Here is an 18,919-nt window from a genome sequence, read left to right as displayed (position 1 = left end):
GGGGAGGAACCAGAAGGACTCTCAGGGTTGTTAACATATACTGTATAGTATGTATAGGTCGTTGCTACAGATAATTATATATTGGACTGTTAAATTATATTTTTGGAGAGTGTTACTTGTGACAAGGCAGTTGCCAATTAGGGCTAGTTTTCATTTTTGTTATTTATTATTTATTCATTTTCTGTTTATAAAATAGGTCATTGTTATTTGTGTTGTTATAATATTGTGTAAAGGATGCACAATGTACTGTGTTGGTTGACCAAAAATTTTCAATAAAATATTTTTTTTAAAAAAGAGGGGCCGCACCGTCAGAGGGGCCGCACCGTCAGGGGGGCCGCACCGTCAGGGGGGCCGCACCGTCAGGGGGGCCGCACCGTCAGGGGGGCCGCACCGTCAGGGGGGCCGCACCGTCAGGGGGGCCGCACCGTCAGGGGGGCCGCACCGTCAGGGGGGCCGCACCGTCAGGGGGGCCGCACCGTCAGGGGGGCCGCACCGTCAGGGGGGCCGCACCGTCAGGGGGGCCGCACCGTCAGGGGGGCCGCACCGTCAGGGGGGCCGCACCGTCAGAGGGGCCGCACCGTCAGAGGGGCCGCACCGTCAGAGGGGCCGCACCGTCAGAGGGGCCGCACCGTCAGAGGGGCCGCACTGTCAGAGGGGCCGCACTGTCAGAGATTTAGGATAATTTGGTAAAAGAACAGCAGTCAGGGGAGGAGAATTATTTTCAGCAGCAAATTCTGATCTGGAATTGATTAATAAGGAGGGTAAGAAGTTATGGCGAGAAGGCAGGAGAATTGGGTTGAGAAACATATCAGACATGATCAAATGGCAGAGCAGACTCGATGGGCCGAATGGCCTAATTCTCCCCATAACCCCTGATCCCCTTATTAATCAAGAGCCTATCTATCTCTGTCTTAAAGACACTCAGTGATTTGGCCTCCACAGCCTTCTGCGGCAAAGAGTTCCACAGATTCACCACCCTCTGGCTGAAGAAATTCCTCCTCATCTCTGTTTTAAAGGACCGTCCCTTTAGTCTGAGATTGTGTCCTCTGCTTCTAGTGTTTTCTACAAGTGGAAACATTCTCTCCACATCCACTCTATCCAGGCCTCGCAGTATCCTGTATGTTTCCATAAGATCCCCTCTCATCCTTCTAAACTCCAACGAGTACAGACCCAGAGTCCTCAACCGTTCCTCATATGGCAAGCTCTTCATTCCAGGGATCATTCTTGTGAACCTCCTCTGGACCCTTTCCATGGCCAGCACATCCTTCCTTAGATACGGGGCCCAAAACTGCTCACAATACTCCAAATGGGGTCTGACCAGAGCCTTATACAGCCTCAGAAGTACATCCCTGCTCTTGTATTCTAGCCCTCTCGACATAAATGCTAACATTGCATTTGCCTTAACTACCGACTGAACCTGCACGTTAACCTTAAGAGAATCGTGAACAAGGATTCCCAAGTCCCTTTCTGCTTCTGATTTCCTAAGCCTTTTCCCATTCAGAAAGGTCTATGCCTCCATTTCTCCTTCCAAAGTGCATAACCTCACATTGTATTCCATCTGCCACTTCATTGCCCACTCTCCTAGCCTGTCCAACTCCTTCTGCAGCCCCTTGCTTCCTCAATACTACCTGTCCCTCTACAGATCTTTGTATCATCTGCAAACTTAGCAACAGTGCCTTCAGTTCCTTCTTCCAGATCATTAATGTATATTGTAAAAAATTGTGGTCCCAGCACCGACCCCTGAGGCACACCACTAGTCACCGGCTGCCATCCTGATCACCTCTTTTGCTCTGCCTGAGGTTAGATTCCTGCTACCTTCTATACTCTCTGTTCAATTGTGGTCTGGAAATTTCACTAACCTCTCCTGAGCTCTCGGCTCCTTTAACTAATTTAAAGTCCTCGTCAATACCCTGCAGTTCTACCTTCTCCTTTAACTTAATTTTCTTCGGCTACTTGCAAGTGCTGGATTTTGTCCGGAGCCAGGTCCCGGGATTCCCTCACCTCCCACTAAGGGGGCTACAGGATAAGGTGATGTCAAAACAGGGGTTGGGGAGGGGAGGGTCTCAGAATTATATAAGGAACTGATGGAGTGGGAAGGGGTCCCAATTGGGGAGGTGAAGAGGAAGTGGGAGGAAGAGCTGGGAGGGGAGTTGGAAGTCGGGTTATGGGAGGAGGCCCCGAGGAGAGTCAATGCTCCCTCGCCGTGTGCCAGGCTCAGCCTGATGCAGTTCAAGGTGGCTCACAGGGCTCATATGGCTGTGGCCCGGATGAGCAGGTTTTTGAGGAGGTGGAGGACAGGTGTGGGCGGTCCTGCGGACCGTGTGCACATGTTGTGGGCGTGCCCAAGGTGCAGAGGCTTCTGGCAGGGATTTGCAGACGTCACGTCAGAGGTCCTGGAAGGGAGGGTTACTCCGAGTCCAGAGCTGGCAGTATTTGGAGTGTCGGAATATCCGGGAGCCCAGTGGGTGAGGGGCCGACATTTTGGCCTTTGCCTCCCTGGTGGCCCCGAGGCGGATTTCGCTGGGGTGGAGGGACTCGGGAGCCTCCAACGTCGGAGGTTTGGGTCAGTGACATGGTACGGTTTCGTAAGCGAGAGAAAATCAAGCTTGCCTTAAGGGGTTCATTAATTAGAGGGGTTCGCTCAGAGGTGACAACCGTTCATCGACTTCTTCAAGGAGAATTGACCATCAACAGCGGGGGAGGCATGGAAGTGAGGAATATGGGTCGGGAATCTAATGTATGTGTAGTTAGGATCTTGGGCTGGGGGAGTTGGGGTTGGTATTGTGGGGGTTTTTGTTTGTTGGATCTCTTTGTTGTATAAAATTTTTAAATTCTAAATGTCTCAATAAAATATTTTCTAAAACAAAACTTTGATTTTCTAATATTCCATACAATAATCTCCCCCCCACCCCCCCCCCCCCCCCCCCCGCACACTCTTTAGTTTAAAGCCCTATCTACAGCCCTGGTTATGTTCAAAGAACAAAGAAAATTACAGCACAGGAACAGGCCCTTCGGCCCTCCCAGTCTGCGCCGATCCAGATCCTTTATCTAAACCTGTCGCCTATTTTCCAAGGATCTACATCCCTCTGTTCCCCGCCCGTTCATGTATCTGTTTAGATGCATCTTAAATGATGCTATTGTGCCCGCCTCTACCACCTCCGCTGGCAAAGCGTTCCAGGCACCCACCACCCTCTGCGTAAAAAACTTTCCACGCACATCTCCCTTAAACTTTCCCCCTCTCACCTTGAAATCGTGACCCCTTGTAATTGACACCCCCACTCTTGGAAAAAGCTTGTTGCTATCCACCCTGTCCATACCTCTCATAATTTTGTAGACCTCAATCAGGTCCCCCACAACCTCCGTCTTTCCAACGAAAACAATTCTAATCTACTCAACCTTTCTTCATAGCTAGCACCCTCCATACCAGGCAACATCCTGGTGAACCTCCTCTACACCCTCTCTAAAGCATCCACATCCTTCTGGTAATGTGGCGACCAGAACTGCACGCAGTATTCCAAATGTGGCCTAACCAAAGTCCTATACAACTGTAACATGACCTGCCGACTCTTGTACTCAATACCCCGTCCGATGAAGGCAAGCATGCTGTATGCCTTCTTGACCACTCTATCGACCTGCGTTGCCACCTTCAGGCTACAATGGACCTGAACTCCCAGATCTCTCCGTACATCAATTTTCCCCAGGACTCTTCCATTGACCGTATAGTCCGCTCTTGAATTAGATCTTCCAAAATGCATCACCTCGCATTTGCCTGGATTGAACTCCATCTGCCATTTCTCTGCCCAACTCTCCAATCGATTTATATTTTGCTGTATTCTCTGACAGTCCTCCTTGCTATCTGCAACTCCACCAATCTTAGTATCATCTGCAAACTTGCTAATCAGACCACCTATACCATCGTCCAGATCATTTATGTATATCACAAACAACAGTGGCCCGAGCATGGATCCCTGTGGAACACCACAAGTCACCTTTCTCCATTTTGAGACACTCCCTTCCACCACTACTCTATGTCTCCTGTTGCCCAGCCAGTTCTTTATCCATCTAGCTAGCACACCCCATACAACTTCACTTTTTCCATTAACCTGCCATGGGAAACTTTATCAAACGCCTTACTGAAGTCCATGTATATGACATCTACAGCCCTTCCCTCATCAATTAACGTTGTCACTGCCTCAAAGAATTCTATTAGGTTTGTAAGACATGATCTTCCCTGCACAAATCCATGCTGCCTATCACTGATAAGTCTATTTTCTTCCAAATTTGAATAGATCCTATCCCTTAGTATCTGCTCCAACAGTTTGCCTATCACCGACGTCAAGCTCACAGGTCTATAATTCCCTGGATTATCCCTGCTACCCTTCGAAACAAAGGGACAACATTAGCAATTCTCCAGTCCTCCGGGACCTCACCAGTGCTCAAGGATGCTGCAAAGATATCAGTTAAGGCCACAGCTATTTCGTCCCTCGCTTCCCTCAGCAACCTGGGATAGATCTCATCTGGACCTGGGGACTTGTCCACCTTAATGCCTTTTAGAATACCCAAAACTTCCCCCTTCCTTATGCCGACTTGACCTAGAGTATTGAAACATCCATCCCAAGCCTCAACATCCGTCATATCCCTCTCCTTGGTGAATACCGATGCAAAGTACTCAGTAAGAATCTCACCCATTTCCTCGGACTCCAGGCATAAATTCCCTCTTTTGTCTTTGAGTGGGCCAATCCTTTTTCTACTTACCCTCTTGCTCCTTATATACGAATAAAAGGCTTTGGGATTTTCCTTAACCCTGTCAGCCAAAGATATTTCATGACCCCTTTTAGCCCTCTTTATTGCGTGTTTGCAATTTGTCCTACTTTCCCGATATTTCTCCAAAGCTTCATCAGTTTTAAGTCACCTAGATTTTATGTATGCTTCCTTTTTCACCTTAGCTAGTCTCACAATTCCACCCGTCATCCATGGTTCCCTAATCTTGCCATTTCTATCGCTCATTTTCACAGGGACATGTCTGTCCTGCACTCGAATCAACCTTTCCTTAAAAGACTCCCACATTTCAAATGTGGATTTACCCTTAAACAGCTGCTCCCAATCCACATTCCCGAGCTCCTGCAGAATTTTGTTATACTTGGCCTTTCCCCAATTTAGCACTCTTCCTTTAGGACCACTCTCGTCTTTGTCCATGAGTATTCTAAAATTTACGTAATTGTGATCGCTAGTCCCAAAGTAATCACCGACTGAAACTTCAACCACCTGGCCGGGATCATTCCCCAATACCAGGTTCAGTATGGCCCCTTCCCGAGTTGGACTATTTCATAGATCTTTGAAGGCCATAGGACATATTGAGAGAGTGGTTAGCGAGAGACATTGAGTACAAGAGCAGGAAGTTAAGCTGAACCGTAATAAAGCTGTGGTTAGGCCTCAGCTAGAGAATTGCTTCCAGTTCAGGTCACCACACTTTAGGAAGTATGCGAGGGTCATTGTAGGGGTGAGGCGGTGAGAGAATTAACACAATGGTTCCAGGAATGAGGGGGTACGAGGACCGAATGTGGGAGAGGGACTGACTGGATTGCTGTGCAGAGAGCCGGACCCGATGGGACAAACGGCCTGTGTGTGTGTAAATGACGCTATGACATTGGACTCAGGCAGCCTGCCAAAAGGACAGGATTGGATTCCCAGGGGGCTGAATTTAACACAGCTCCTGGGCTGTTTCACTAATCTCACGTCAGTTTTTGATCTTCTAGGACAACACCTTGAGACACACGGCAACACGTCAACAAACAGCTTTGTTCAATCACTCGGTCTGAGCCCAGAGAGTGAGGAGAAGTTAAACAGAATTTCACAACATCCTGAAATAAACTTGATAATCAATGACCCACAGTTCAGAGAGACACTGAGACAAATAAGTAAAAATCCTGTTCAGGCACAGAGGTAATCAACTTTACATTTTCAATATGTCTCCCCTCATCTGAACACACTGATTCTCACTGGGGTACGGTTCCCACGCACACTGACTCTCACGAGAGGCAGCATGGTTTTGTGAAGGGAGGTCGTCTCTCACTAACTTGATAGAATGTTTCGAAGAGGTCACAAAGATGATTGATGCAGGTCGGGCAGTGGATGTTGTCTATATGGACTTCAGTAAGGCCTTTGACAAGGTCCCTCATGGTAGACTGGTACAAAATGTGAAGTCACACGGGATCAGGGGTGAGCTGGCAAGGTGGATACAGAACTGGCTAGGTCATAGAAGGCAGAGAGTAGCAATGGAAGGGTGCTTTTCTGATTGGAGGGCTGTGATTCGTGGTGTTCCGCAATGATTAGTAAGTTTGCAGACGACACAAAGGTTGGTGGAATTGCAGATAGTGATGAGGACTGTCAGAGGATACAGCAGGATTTAGATTGTCTGGAGACTTGGGCGGAGAGATGGCAGATGGAGTTTAATCCAGACAAAGGCGAGGTAATGCATTTTGGAAGGTCTAACACAGGTAGGGAATATACAGTGAATGGTAGAACCCTCAAGAGTATTGAAAGTCAGAGAGATCTAGGTCTACATGTCCACAGGTCACCGAAAGGGGCAACACAGGTGGAGAAGGTAGTCAAGAAGGCATACGGCATGCTTGTCTTCATTGGCCGGGGCATTGAGTATAAGAATTGGCAAGTCATGTTGCAGCTGTATAGAACCTTAGTTAGGCCACACTTGGCGTATAGTGTTCAATTCTGGTTGTCACACTACCAGAAGGATGTGGAGGCTTTAGAGAGGGTGCAGAAGAGATTTACCAGGATGTTGCCTGGTATGGAGAGCATTAGCTATGAGGAGCGGTTGAATAAACTCGGTTTGTTCTCACTGGAACGAAGGAGGTTGAGGGGTGACCTGATAGGTCTACAAAATTAACGGGGCATAGACAGAGTGGATAGCCAGAGGCTTTTTCCCAGGGTAGAGGGGTTAATTAATAGGGGGCATATGTTTAAGGTGCGAGGGGCAAGATTTAGAGGAGACGTACGAGGCAGGTTTTTTTATACAGAGGGTAGTGGGTGCCTGGAACTCGCTGCTGGAGGAGGTAGTGGAAGGAGGGACGATAGTGACATTTAAGGGGCATCTTGACAAATACATGAATAGGATGGCAATAGAGGGATACGGACCCAGGAAGTGTAGAAGATTGTAGTTTAGTCGGGCAGCATGGTTGGCACGGGCTTGGAGGGCCGAAGGGCCTGTTCCTGTGCTGTACATTTCTTTGTTCTTTGTTCTCACTGGGGTACGAGTTCCACACACACAGACTCTCACTGGGGTAGGGGTCACCCTACACTGACTCTCACTGAGTACGGGTTCCACAGACACTGGGGTACGGGTCCCACACACACGGACTCTCACTGGGGTACGGGTTCCACACACACAGACTCTCACTGGGGTAGGGGTCCCACACACACGGACTCTCACTGGCATACGGGTCCCACACACGCTGACTCTCACTGGGGTAGGGGTCCCACACACACTGACTCTCACTGGGGTAGGGGTCCCACACACACTGACACTCACTTGGGTACGGGTTCCACACACACTGACTCTCACTGGGGTACGGGTCCCACACACACTGACCCTCACTGGGGTACGGGTCCCACACACACTGACCCTCACTGGCGTACGGGTCCCACACACGCTGACTCTCACTGGGGTACGGGTCCCACACACACTGACTCTCACTGGGGTACGGGTCCCACACACACTGACTCTCACTGGGGTACTGGTCCCACACACACTGACTCTCACTGGGGTACGGGTCACACACACACTGACTCTCACTGGGGTACGGGTCCCACACACACGGACTGTCACTGGGGTACGGGTCCCACACACACTGACTCTCACTGGGGTACAGGTCCCACACACACGGACTGTCACTGGGGTACAGGTCCCACACACACTGACTCTCACTGGGGTACGGGTCCCACACACACTGACTCTCACTGGGGTACGGGTCCCACACACACTGACGCTCACTGGGGTACGGGTCCCACACACACTGATTCATTGGATACAGAGTGCTGAGCTCGAACCTAGGAACGGTATTGTTCCAAGCTGTAAACTGCCCACAGAGAATCGAAGGCCAAGTCACCTCCTGTCCATTTGACCTTTCAATTCAGTTTTATAAATGGAAATTGGGAAGTGATTTTGAGAGTGGTAGCGGTCTGAGTGAGGCTGTTGCTAAGGTCCTGCTTCAGAGGTGATCGAAATGGAGAATAATGTGACTAAGGGTGGGGCTGGGAGGCAATCTGCAGGGCGCAGTGGATCATCTTATCCACATCCTTAAAAGTGAAGAGGAAGAAAGTAACGAGAAAGAAAAATGAGACCAACCAAAAAGGGAACCCCTGGGAGTAGGAGAGTATCCAGATCTGCAATGCCACGGTAATTAAATCAATTCATTATTCCAATTTTCTTTGCAGAATATTGGAAGCTCCTGACCCTGAGTTCCGAGCTAAGTTGACAATGTTGGTATCTGCCGGTGTCATGGATATTCTGCTGAGGAACAACAGCTCGATTTGAGTTTGAGGACAAGTGAATGCCTGCAACAAATAACTCTCACCAGAAAGGACCAACATGGACTCGTGGGAAGGTGTGGAATCTGGATTTTCAGTGTTGTCTCACGCACAAATAAACCAACTCATGCAGCTTACCTCTTCCACTGCAGATGGCATCCAGTGATTGAAGGAGCAAATCGCAAATCCCACAAACCAGCATCAACGACAACCTGAATTTATCCACAGCCCTCGGCCCATAGACCCACATACACCCTCATATGTAACCACATACACAACCATATACATTCACATACACCTTAATATAAACCAAACACAATTAATTCCTTTTCTCCGGCAGTTCCTCAAGGTGCGCACTCTCACTGGGGTACAGTTCCTGAGGGTGCTGACTCTCACTGGGGTACAGTTCCTGAGGGTGCTGACTCTCACTGGGGTACAGTTCCTGAGGGTGCTGACTCTCACTGGGGGACAGTTCCTGAAGGTGCTGACTCTCACTGGAGTACAGTTCCTGAAGGTGCTGGCTATCACTGGGGGACAGTTCCTGAAGGTGCTGACTCTCACTGGGGTACAGTTCCTGAGGGTGCTGACTCTCACTGGCGGACAGTTCCTGAAGGTGCTGACTCTCACTGGTACACAGTTCCTGAGGGTGCTGACTCTCACTGGGACACAGTTCCTGGAGGTGCTGACTCTCACTGGGACACAGTTCCTGAAGGTGCTGGCTCTCACTGGGACACAGTTCCTGAAGGTGCTGACACTCACTGGGAAACAGTTCCTGAAGGTGCTGACTCTCACTGGGGTACGGTTCCTGTAGGTGCAGACTCTCACTTGGATACAGTTCCTGAAGGTGCTGACTGTCACTGGGACACAGTTCCTGAAGGTGTTGGCTCTCACTGGGATACAGTTCCTGAAGGTGCTGACTCTCACTGGGACACAGTTCCTGAAGGTGCTGGCTCTCACTGGGATACAGTTCCTGAAGGTGCTGTCTCTCACTGGGACAGTTCCTGAAGGTGCTGACTCTCACTGGTGGAGTTCCTGAAGGTGCTGACACGCACTGGAATAGTTCCTGAAGGTGCTGAGTCTCACAGGGACAGAGTTCCTGACTCTCACTGGGACCCCGTTCCTGAAGGTGCTGACGCTAACTGGGTAACAGTTCCTGAAGGTGCTGGCTCTAACTGGGGTACAGTTCCTGAAGGTGCTGACTCTCACTGGGGACAGTACCTGAAGGTGCTGACTCTCACTGGCGGGCAGTTTCTGAAGGTGCTGACTCTCACTGGGACACAGTTCCTGAAGGTGCTGACTCTCACTGGGACACAGTTCCTGAAAGTCCTGACTCTCACTGGGGGACAGTTCCTGAAGGTGCTGACTCTCACTGGCGGGCAGTTTCTGAAGGTGCTGACTCTCACTGGGACACAGTTCCTGAAGGTGCTGACTTACACTGGGGAACATTTCCTGAAATGAAAATCGCTTGTCACAAGTAGGCTTCATATGAAGTTACTGTGAAAAGCCCCTAGTCGCCACATTCCGGCGCCTGTTCGTGGAGGCTGGTACGGGAATTGAACCGTGCTGCTGGCCTACCTTGGTCTGCTTTAAAAACCAGCTCTTTAGCCCTGTGCTAAACCAGCCCCTGGTTGACTCTCACTGGGACACAGTTCCTGAAGGTGTTGACTCTCACTGGGACACAGTTCCTGAAGGTGCTGACTCTCACTGGGGGACAGTTCCTGAAGGTGCTGACTCTCACTGGGACACAGTTCCTGAAGGTGCTGACTCTAACTGGGGTACAGTTCCTGAAGGTGTTGACTCTCACTGGGACACAGTTCCTGAAGGTGCTGACTCTCACTGGGACACAGTTGCTTAAGGTGCTGACTCTCACTGGGACACAGTTCCTGAAGGTGCTGACTCTCACTGGGGTACAGTTCCGGAAGGTGCTGACTCTCACTGGGGTTACAGTTCCTGAAGGTGCTGACTCTCACTGGGACACAGTTCTTGAAGGTGCTGACTCTCACTGGGGTGAATTCGTGAAGGTGTATAAATGGTTACCAGAGACCATTATGAAATGAAATGAATGAAATGAAAATCGCTTATTGTCACAAGTAGGCTTCAAATGAAGTTACTGTGAATAGCCCCTAGTCGCCACATTCCGGCGCCTGTTCGGGGAGGCTGTTACGGGAATCGAAGCGTGCTGCTGGCCTGCCCTGGTCTGCTTTCAAAGCCAGCAATTTAGCCCAGTGCTAAACAGCCTGTACAAATCGTACACAAAAGTCGGCTTGTGCAACTTCTGGATGATCATTTCACAACAGACAGTTCACCCTGGGTCAATTGTTCCAATTCAAACTGAATACTCACTGATGTTCCACCTCCCCGTATTATCAATCCTTGGCAGGGAGTACATTTTTTATTTTGTCCTGGGATCATAGAGTTTACAGTGCCGAAGGAGGCCAGTCTGCCCATTGAGTCTGCACCTGCCCTTGGAAAGGGCACAGTACTGAAGCCCCCACCTCCACCTTATCCCTTGTGGGCATCACTTGACCAGCATTTATTGCCCATCCGTAATTGTCCTTGAATGGAGTGTCTCGCTCGGCCATTTCAAATGGTAGCTAAGACTCAAGCACGTTGCTGTGGGGCTGGAGTCCCGTGTAGACCAGACTGGGCGAGGACGGCAGATTCCCTTCCCTGAAGGGCATTAGTGATCCAAATAGGGTTTTGCAACACTCGAAACACCGAACCAGGTCACACTCTCTGGGATCAACCATCCAAACTCAGATCACAACACCTCGCCCCCACCTGCAGAAAAAAGGGTCTTCATCTGCTCGAGCCTGTTCTACCAACGAAATCTGGACTTATCTGAATCTTAACTCTACCTACCCACATTGGCATCACAACCCCGAATACCTTCATGCAACAGTCCGTGGGGGCACAGGAGAGACATTTCCTGCCCCCTTGTGCGAAGTACTTCCTGGCATCTCCGCTGAGCTGCCCGCCTCCGATTTGAGATGATCTGCGGTCCTGGAATGTCCAACCAGATTAAGTAGATTTTCTCTCTTCACCTATTAAATTCTTTCATCTTCAAGCACTTCAATTAAATCAGCCTTTAACTGGAATGCAAGCGGAGTCCGATGCAACCCACCCCCAATTTAACCCTTTCAGCCACAGTATCATTCCAGTGTCAGCACCTTGCAGGGCCAGTATATCGTCAAGGGGCAGTCATTGCTCTTGCTCCAACTGAAGATGCGCGAAACATGGTATGTACCCTGACATAACTTGCAGCTTCCTCACAGCAAAGAGGTTAACGGGATGTTGGTCTTTCATTTTTATTTCCTATATGTGGAGCCGCGAAGCTCTCTGGTCCTCCGCAGTTCTCAGCTTCTCACCATTGAGAAAAGATTCTGATCTGGTTTCCTTGGGTCCAAAGTGGATAACCTCAGATGTCACTGACCTCAGGTGTTACCTCTTCACTTTAATCCATCAATATCCCTTTTGGAAGTTTCAGTTCCCATCTTTATGATTTACTTAGTGTCATCGGCAAGCTTTGATATACCTTCATTAAATCGCATCGTGGAAAGCTTAGACCCCAGTACAGGTTGCAGTATATCCATTCTCCGTCCTCTATCCTCCGGAGAACTCCCGAGACCAGCCATTATGATTCTTTCCAAATCCTTGCATTTTCATTTTCATTCAGTGGAAATTATTGAAAATCTTCTGGAAGTCACTATAAATAACATGACATTGGCACTTGCTTATTTTCCATGGTAGAAGCCTCCTCAATGAATGGAATTGTTTCGAACCAGCCCTTCAGGAATTCATGCTGGCTCCAAATCAGCTGCCATTTACCCGAGAACACAATCGCTGGCCCCTCGCCTTCTCACACCTGGTGAAGTGTCGCATTCCAGTGGATCCTGGAAAATACCAGAGCATCTTCAAAGGGAATTCTATCACAATGAAAGAAGATGGTATTTGTGGCCTGGGGACAGGAAGGCTCCAACCTTCATTGGCTATTCCACGCAAGGGCTGTGCATATCTGGTTTCTATGAAGTTTTCAAGTTCTAGAATTTTGGCCTATAATTTTGTAACTTATCCCTCCGATCCTTCTTAAATAGTAGAATGACACTGGCAACTTTCCAGTTCAATTCTTGAACAAGTTAAATTTGTGACTAGCTTTGCTGGCAGCTGCATGGGCCCCACTCTGGAATTCCCTCGCTCCACTTCTAAACCCATCGTTAAAACTGACGTCTTCAAGCAAGTTTCAGGTCACCTCTCCCAGAGACAGAGAGGAGGGGTTGGTGAGGGAGGATGGGATTTAATGAGGTTATTTCTACTAAATGCCCTTAATCGCTTGAGATGAAATCTTCGTGACAACAGCAGCAAATCGAAGACTGGCACAATGGAATTGTTTACATATTTATTCTGAAATGCAAGATTATAACAGCTCTCAGCCCAGTCCTGTGAAGCTGGGCCATGATTCATCCAGTTCAAATGTTTAATCCCTGAAAGTCCTTGTAGACATTTAGCAGAACATGCAAAACGGAGAGAAACAGGTGCTGAGGACCACACCACATGGCAGGAAGACAGACAGGGTCCCTGTCCCATTCCAATCACAGTATGGAGTAGACCAATTGATCAACACGAAACTCCAATAACACAAACATCATGGTCCAGTGTGGCGACACATCATCTACACTTATGGTCGGTCTATCCCCAGGCCACAGTACTGCCATTCAGCACTAACAGAGAGAAAAACAGACAAGCATTCAAAGATAGAGGCTGCCCATAGCTGTGGTGAAAGGCAATAAGCAGTCCCACATCTTGTGCATCAGGCTGCGTCCTCCATTTCGGAGGGTTATTTAACCCAGGTGCACTGTGTGTAGAGATCAGTTCATTTATATCGAGTGATTCTATCGAAGATTCGGACTTCACTGTCCCCGTGCAGGGGTATATCCCCTTAGTGGGGTAAGGAGTTTCGGATAGAGTCCAGGTTGTGTGCGGAAATACCTACCACACTTCTATATTTCTGTTACAACAACCACAAAAGTCACTCTTTTTGGAAGTGAATATTCCACATGTCCCGGATAGGGAATTAGTGTGGGACCAGATGTCTCTCCACTCGCAGGAGTTACAGCACGGGGTTAGATACAGAGTAAAGCTCCCTCTACACTGTCCCCAACAAACACTCCCAGGACAGGTACAGCACGGGGTTAGATACAGAGTAAAGCTCCCTCTGCACTGTCCCAATCAAACACTCCCAGGACAGGTACAGCATGGGGTTAGATACAGAGTAAAACTCCCTCTCCACTGTCCCCATCAAACACTCCCAGGACAGGTACAGCACGGGGTTAGATACAGAGTAAAGCTCCCTCTACACTGTCCCCATCAAACACTCCCAGGACAGGTACAGCACGGGGTTAGATACAGAGAAAAGCTCCCTCTACACTGTCTCCATCAAACACTCCCAGGACAGGTACAGCACGGGGTTAGATACAGAGTAAATCTCCCTCTACACTGTCCCCATCAAACACTCCCAGGACAGGTACAGCACGGGGTTAGATACAGAGTAAAGCTCATTCTACGCTGTCCCCATGAAACACAGGTACAGCATGGAGTTAGATACAGTGTAAAACTCCACAATGTTCCACAGTCTCTGAAGTGCTTCCTCTCCCATTTCCTCTGCCCTGTGTGTATACGGTCGTTAGTCAATGTGAAATCGCTGGGCATGGTGGTAGATTTGGAGTTTTGATGAGAATGCTACACGGGATTCTCGGTGCCAGTGACTGTTTGACTGAAGGACAAAAAGGCTGGACATCAGACTGCTGCTGCTCAGTGCATACATACTCCGCGATTAATAAAGCCGAAACGATGCCCCTGTCCTATGACATTATTTTGTGCTGCCTTCATAGCAAAGTGGGAAACTGGCCAAAAATCAACCAAATGTTGTCGGCTGTCAAAAGCAGCTTGTAGCCCAATGAAGCAAAGTGGTCACATCACAGCTCAGACCACAGCCCGTTCAGAGTTTTACATTCTCAGCTCCCTCAAAATAATAAACTGAGCTCAATGTTCACTTCACTCCACAGGTTACTCCTACCCCCTTCCATCTGAACCTGCAATTTTCATCCCATCAAATCTCCAACAGAGCTTGTTTAAAATCACTACAACCCACCCCAGGTAAGATTATGTCCTCCCACACTTGGCTTCTAAGTTGAATTTCTGGTGTATTTTCTCATTTATTTCTTGCACCAAGCTTGTGGGTTGTTTTAAATAGTGCTTTCCACAATTGTGAGGCGAATACACGAGACAGACAACCCCATTGTTTGAGGGGGGGGCAGTAAGCTATGGTCAAAGCGACCTCAGCTCTCCCTATGCCAGAACGGAATACGCTTTGTGAATATAACTGGTGCTGTGGGCTACAATCACGGAGTGAACATTTTCAGAGGGAGATAGTAATCATAAATAGTTTTATATGTAAACAACAACTATCAGAATTCCAATCACAACATGAGCCCTCAGGGAAGGTGGAAGTGATCGACACAAACATAGGCAACTCTCATTCCAACACAGTTCCAGCCATTTTCAAATGCTTCATTTAAATTCTGAGCTCCAAATCCAAAAGGATTAAGAGTTTGAAATGTAGACCACCTATCAGGGAAACCAACATGTAACACAGAAACAGGGACAAGTCCACAATGCAGACACAGAAGCTCTTTCTCTGTTCCTGCATTGTGTTGGACTTCACTATATAAAGGGACAGAGACTTTCAATCCTTTGAGGAGATTAAGAAACAGAACTCGATTGTGATCTAAACCCATGGCAGACGGAGATTTCTAACATTTAATATTCGGACTGGGAGGTATTGGTATGGGATTAAAACCAGAGGGTGCTCAAAGACCCAAAAATGGATTTTTCCAAAGATTAAAAAATGAACACAAAACTGCCATTAGTTACTGGCTCCACGGAATACCTCACTGCACAGTTAACTGTCCCCCACAATCCCAGTATCACTGAACATGTGAAGTTCCATTTTCACGTTGGAAATACAAATTGGAATCTCAAACGTTGACTTGGAATTTCTCCTGAATCATCGGGACAGATTTCCGCGGCTTCCAGCTGTGACAACAATAGCGTGCTCTTCACATGGAATGCTGACCTGCTCTAGTCAGAACTGGAGAATAGGTCACATTGCTGTTGGGACTCAGAAGCCAAAAACTGGAAACTCTGGGATGAGGGGGAAGACAGAGAGTGACCATCCTTCAAACCCAATCAATCCGGGGCTGTTAGTCTAAACAGGCCAGAAATCTACACCCCCTCAGACTGGGGGGGAGGGGGTCTGTTACACAGCACAGCGCTCATCAGACTGGGGGGGCACACTATCTGTTACACAGCGCAAAACAGAACCCTTCCCCCAGTCCCTCCTCAAACTGTCGAGGGAGAACTGAAGAGCACGTTCTCACTGTGACCTCTTGCTGTGCCACATACCAATTAAATAATGAGCCAATATCTGCTTATTCATAGCTACGTGTCCACTCCCGGTCCTGTTTAACAGTTTGGGCTCTGGCCCTGGGCAAGTCGACATTGAACGACATCAAGAGAATAAGCAGATTCGTCAGAGATCCAGAAAGGACTCTTTCCCCCACCCACCCCCGAAATGACCTTCAGAATCTCAGCTACATGATTTGATAAAATTAAAATGAGAATCAGATGACCTCTGCAAGGGAGTTCAGGATGGATCTGGGAGCGGAGACTTGGTTGTTGAGATGGGGGGGGGTAGCTAGATAGATTTAAAAGGAGGGGGAAGAACACATTGGAGGGGCAGGAGGAAGGGAGAAGATTATAGAGGATAGGGGTGTGAGACTGGGCTGGGCAGGGGGTAGGAATGGGGGCGGAGATGGGGATCACTCTGCCTCTCACTCAGAGACAGAGTTACTATTGTAAATTGCCAACTGGCCTACGGCTCATTCTTAAGTTTAAATTCAGTCATTAAACAGCCAACAACAGTGCAGTACGTCCATGGTGCCAGTGTCATTGATCCATTAGTGATGGGTTAATACAGGGGCAATCGCTGGTATTGCAAGGACTGTGTGTGGACAAGTTACAGGATCAGTCCGTACAGAGCATAAAAATAATCAGAATTGTACAGCTGGAGTCGCCTGTAAAACAACATTCAGTCAGATCACAGAATCTCAGAACTGAGGTGGTCAACGTGGACGGTGGTCAGTCTGGACGGGGGGGGGGGGGGGGGGGGGGGGGGTCAGTCTGGACCGGGGGTGGTCAGCCTGGAGGGGGGGGGGGGGGGTCAGTCTGGACCGGGGGGGGGGGGTCAGTCTGGACCGGGGGGGGGGGGGGGGGGTCAGTCTGGACCGGGGGGGGGGGGGTCAGTCTGGACTGGGAGTGGTCAGTCTGGACCGGGAGTGGTCAGTCTGGACCGGGAGTGGTCAGTCTGGACCGGGGGGGGGTGTGTGTGTGTGTGGTCAGTCTGGACCGGGGGTGGTCAGTCTGGACCGGGAGTGGTCAGTCTGGACCGGGAGTGGTCAGTCTGGACCGGGGGTGGTCAGTCTGGACCGGGGGTGGTCAGTCTGGACCGGGGGGGGGGGGGGGGGCCAGTCTGGACCGGGGGTGGTCAGTCTGGACCGGGGGTGGTCAGTCTGGACCGGGGGGGGGGGGGGGGGCCAGTCTGGACCGGGGGTGGTCAGTCTGGACCGGGAGTGGTCAGTCTGGACCGGGAGTGGTCAGTCTGGACCGGGGGTGGTCAGTCTGGACCGGGGGGGGGGGGGGGGGCCAGTCTGGACCGGGGGTGGTCAGTCTGGAGGGGGGGGTGGTCAGTCTGGAGGGGGGGGGGGGGGGTGGTCAGTCTGGACGGGGGGGTGGTCAGTCTGGAGGGGGGGGGGGTCAGTCTGGACAGGGGGGGGGGTCAGTCTGGACGGGGGGGTGGTCAGTCTGGACGGGGGGGTGGTCAGTCTGGACAAGGGGGGGGGGGTGGATAGTGTGGTCAGTGGGTGGACCAGCACAGCTGGCCATTGATAAGTCGATTATGGAGTAGCCAATTATTGTCTCCTGGTCGCTGTTAGTTGCCATCAGTAGAGAAGAGCAAAACATTCCTAAAAATTCATAAAGTTGTTTTCGATAAGCAGCTCAGAAGTCTTTCCATTAATACTTCTACATCCTCTTCTTAAATTCCTGGTTTCCATAACTGGACCCTTTTTCAATCTCTGTCACTCCGATCAGCCGTCGCACACAGAACGATGCTGTGGAAACAGGGAAAGTAAATGGTAAACGGGATGGAGAGAGGGAAGGTCTCTGCTAAAAAAACATTCAGAATTAATAACAACCTCCAGGTTCAATATTAAATGCTAAAAGGTCAGAATCATCTGTATTAACCAGGCAGAATGCACCCCGTGAATTGGCTCGCAATTCATTGCAGACACCCCACCCCCTCCACAAGGCGTAAAGACCTCAAAGAGCACAGGAAGAGGCAATTCCCCTGCTCTTTCCCCATCACATTGCAAATTTATCCCCTCAAATGCTCATCAAGGTTAGGACTGAATCTGCTTCCAACACCATTTGAGAGAGCGCACCCACAGATCACAACAATAACTGTAAAGAAAATGACTTCATCTCTCCAGCCTTTGGAAACATATGAACCTGAGATTAACTTAAATACTGCCATCAAATCTCCTCTTAGCCTTTTCTACTTCTCCAGTGTTTTCAGAATCATCACTTGCTGTTTTTTTTAACACCATGCCTCTGTTAGACCTCACATTTTGCTACACAATTGAATTTGCAATGGTCCATCTGTTCACCGATCTGCCCATGCCTTCAAGTGTGTTCCCATCATCTTCATTGGTTTCTGAACTCAGGAGGCGAGGTGAAACGGATTGTCCTGGACATCAAGCAGGACTGGACTGAAGATGGCATCAAGGATTCAACGGGAATCAGGGGGCTGGAGTCATACCCGGCACAAAGGAAGATGGTTGCGGTGGTCGGAGGTCAATCACCTCAGCTCCAGGACATCACTGCAGGAGTTCCTCAGGGTCGTGTCCTCGGCCCAACCATCTTCAGCTGCTTCATCAATGACCTGCCTTCCATCACAAGGTCAAAAGTGATGATATTCGATGCAGATTGTCTCGACTCCCCAGATAATGAAGCAGTCCATGTCCAAATGCAGCAAGACCCGGACAAAATCCAGGCTCGGGCTGACAAGTGGCAAATTACATTCTTTTTGTTTTAAATCGTTCTTGGGATGTCAGCATCACAAAGTCATCATTTATTGCCCATCTCTAATTGCCCTCAAGCAGCTAGTGGTGTGTCACCTACAACTACAGCCCTTTCAGCAGCCAGTTAACAGCCAGCCAAACACACACACACACACTCGGCCTGGAGTCACATGTAGGCC

General features: G+C 49.3%; 3 protein-coding genes across 5 annotated transcripts in view; 2 read left to right on the top strand and 1 right to left on the bottom strand.

Moving 5' to 3' along the window:
- The window catches only part of LOC140427615 (uncharacterized), a 78,640-nt gene extending 69,959 nt beyond the window's left edge, over nt 1-8,681 (top strand). Inside the window, exons 4-5 of the mRNA XM_072513027.1 lie at nt 5,757-5,943; nt 8,452-8,681. Of these exons, the coding sequence (XP_072369128.1) occupies nt 5,757-5,943; nt 8,452-8,551 (287 nt within the window). The 3' untranslated portion in view covers nt 8,552-8,681. The remainder of the gene's footprint in view (nt 1-5,756; nt 5,944-8,451) is intronic.
- LOC140427619 (ribosomal RNA processing protein 1 homolog B-like) overlaps nt 1-18,919 on the top strand; it is a 944,136-nt gene that overhangs the window by 448,790 nt on the left and 476,427 nt on the right. The window lies entirely within an intron of this gene.
- The window catches only part of LOC140427613 (1-acyl-sn-glycerol-3-phosphate acyltransferase gamma-like), an 89,102-nt gene continuing 87,623 nt past the window's right edge, over nt 17,441-18,919 (bottom strand). For all 3 annotated transcript variants that reach the window (XM_072513023.1, XM_072513024.1, XM_072513025.1), the window contains exon 9: nt 17,441-17,771. In XM_072513023.1, the coding sequence (XP_072369124.1) occupies nt 17,683-17,771 (89 nt within the window). In that variant the 3' untranslated portion in view covers nt 17,441-17,682. The remainder of the gene's footprint in view (nt 17,772-18,919) is intronic.

Source organism: Scyliorhinus torazame, chromosome 8 (assembly GCF_047496885.1).
Source record: "Scyliorhinus torazame isolate Kashiwa2021f chromosome 8, sScyTor2.1, whole genome shotgun sequence".
NCBI classification, from domain to species: domain Eukaryota; kingdom Metazoa; phylum Chordata; class Chondrichthyes; order Carcharhiniformes; family Scyliorhinidae; genus Scyliorhinus; species Scyliorhinus torazame.
The sequence above is the reverse complement of the archived record's forward strand: the minus strand, read 5'-3'. Positions and strand labels throughout refer to the sequence as shown.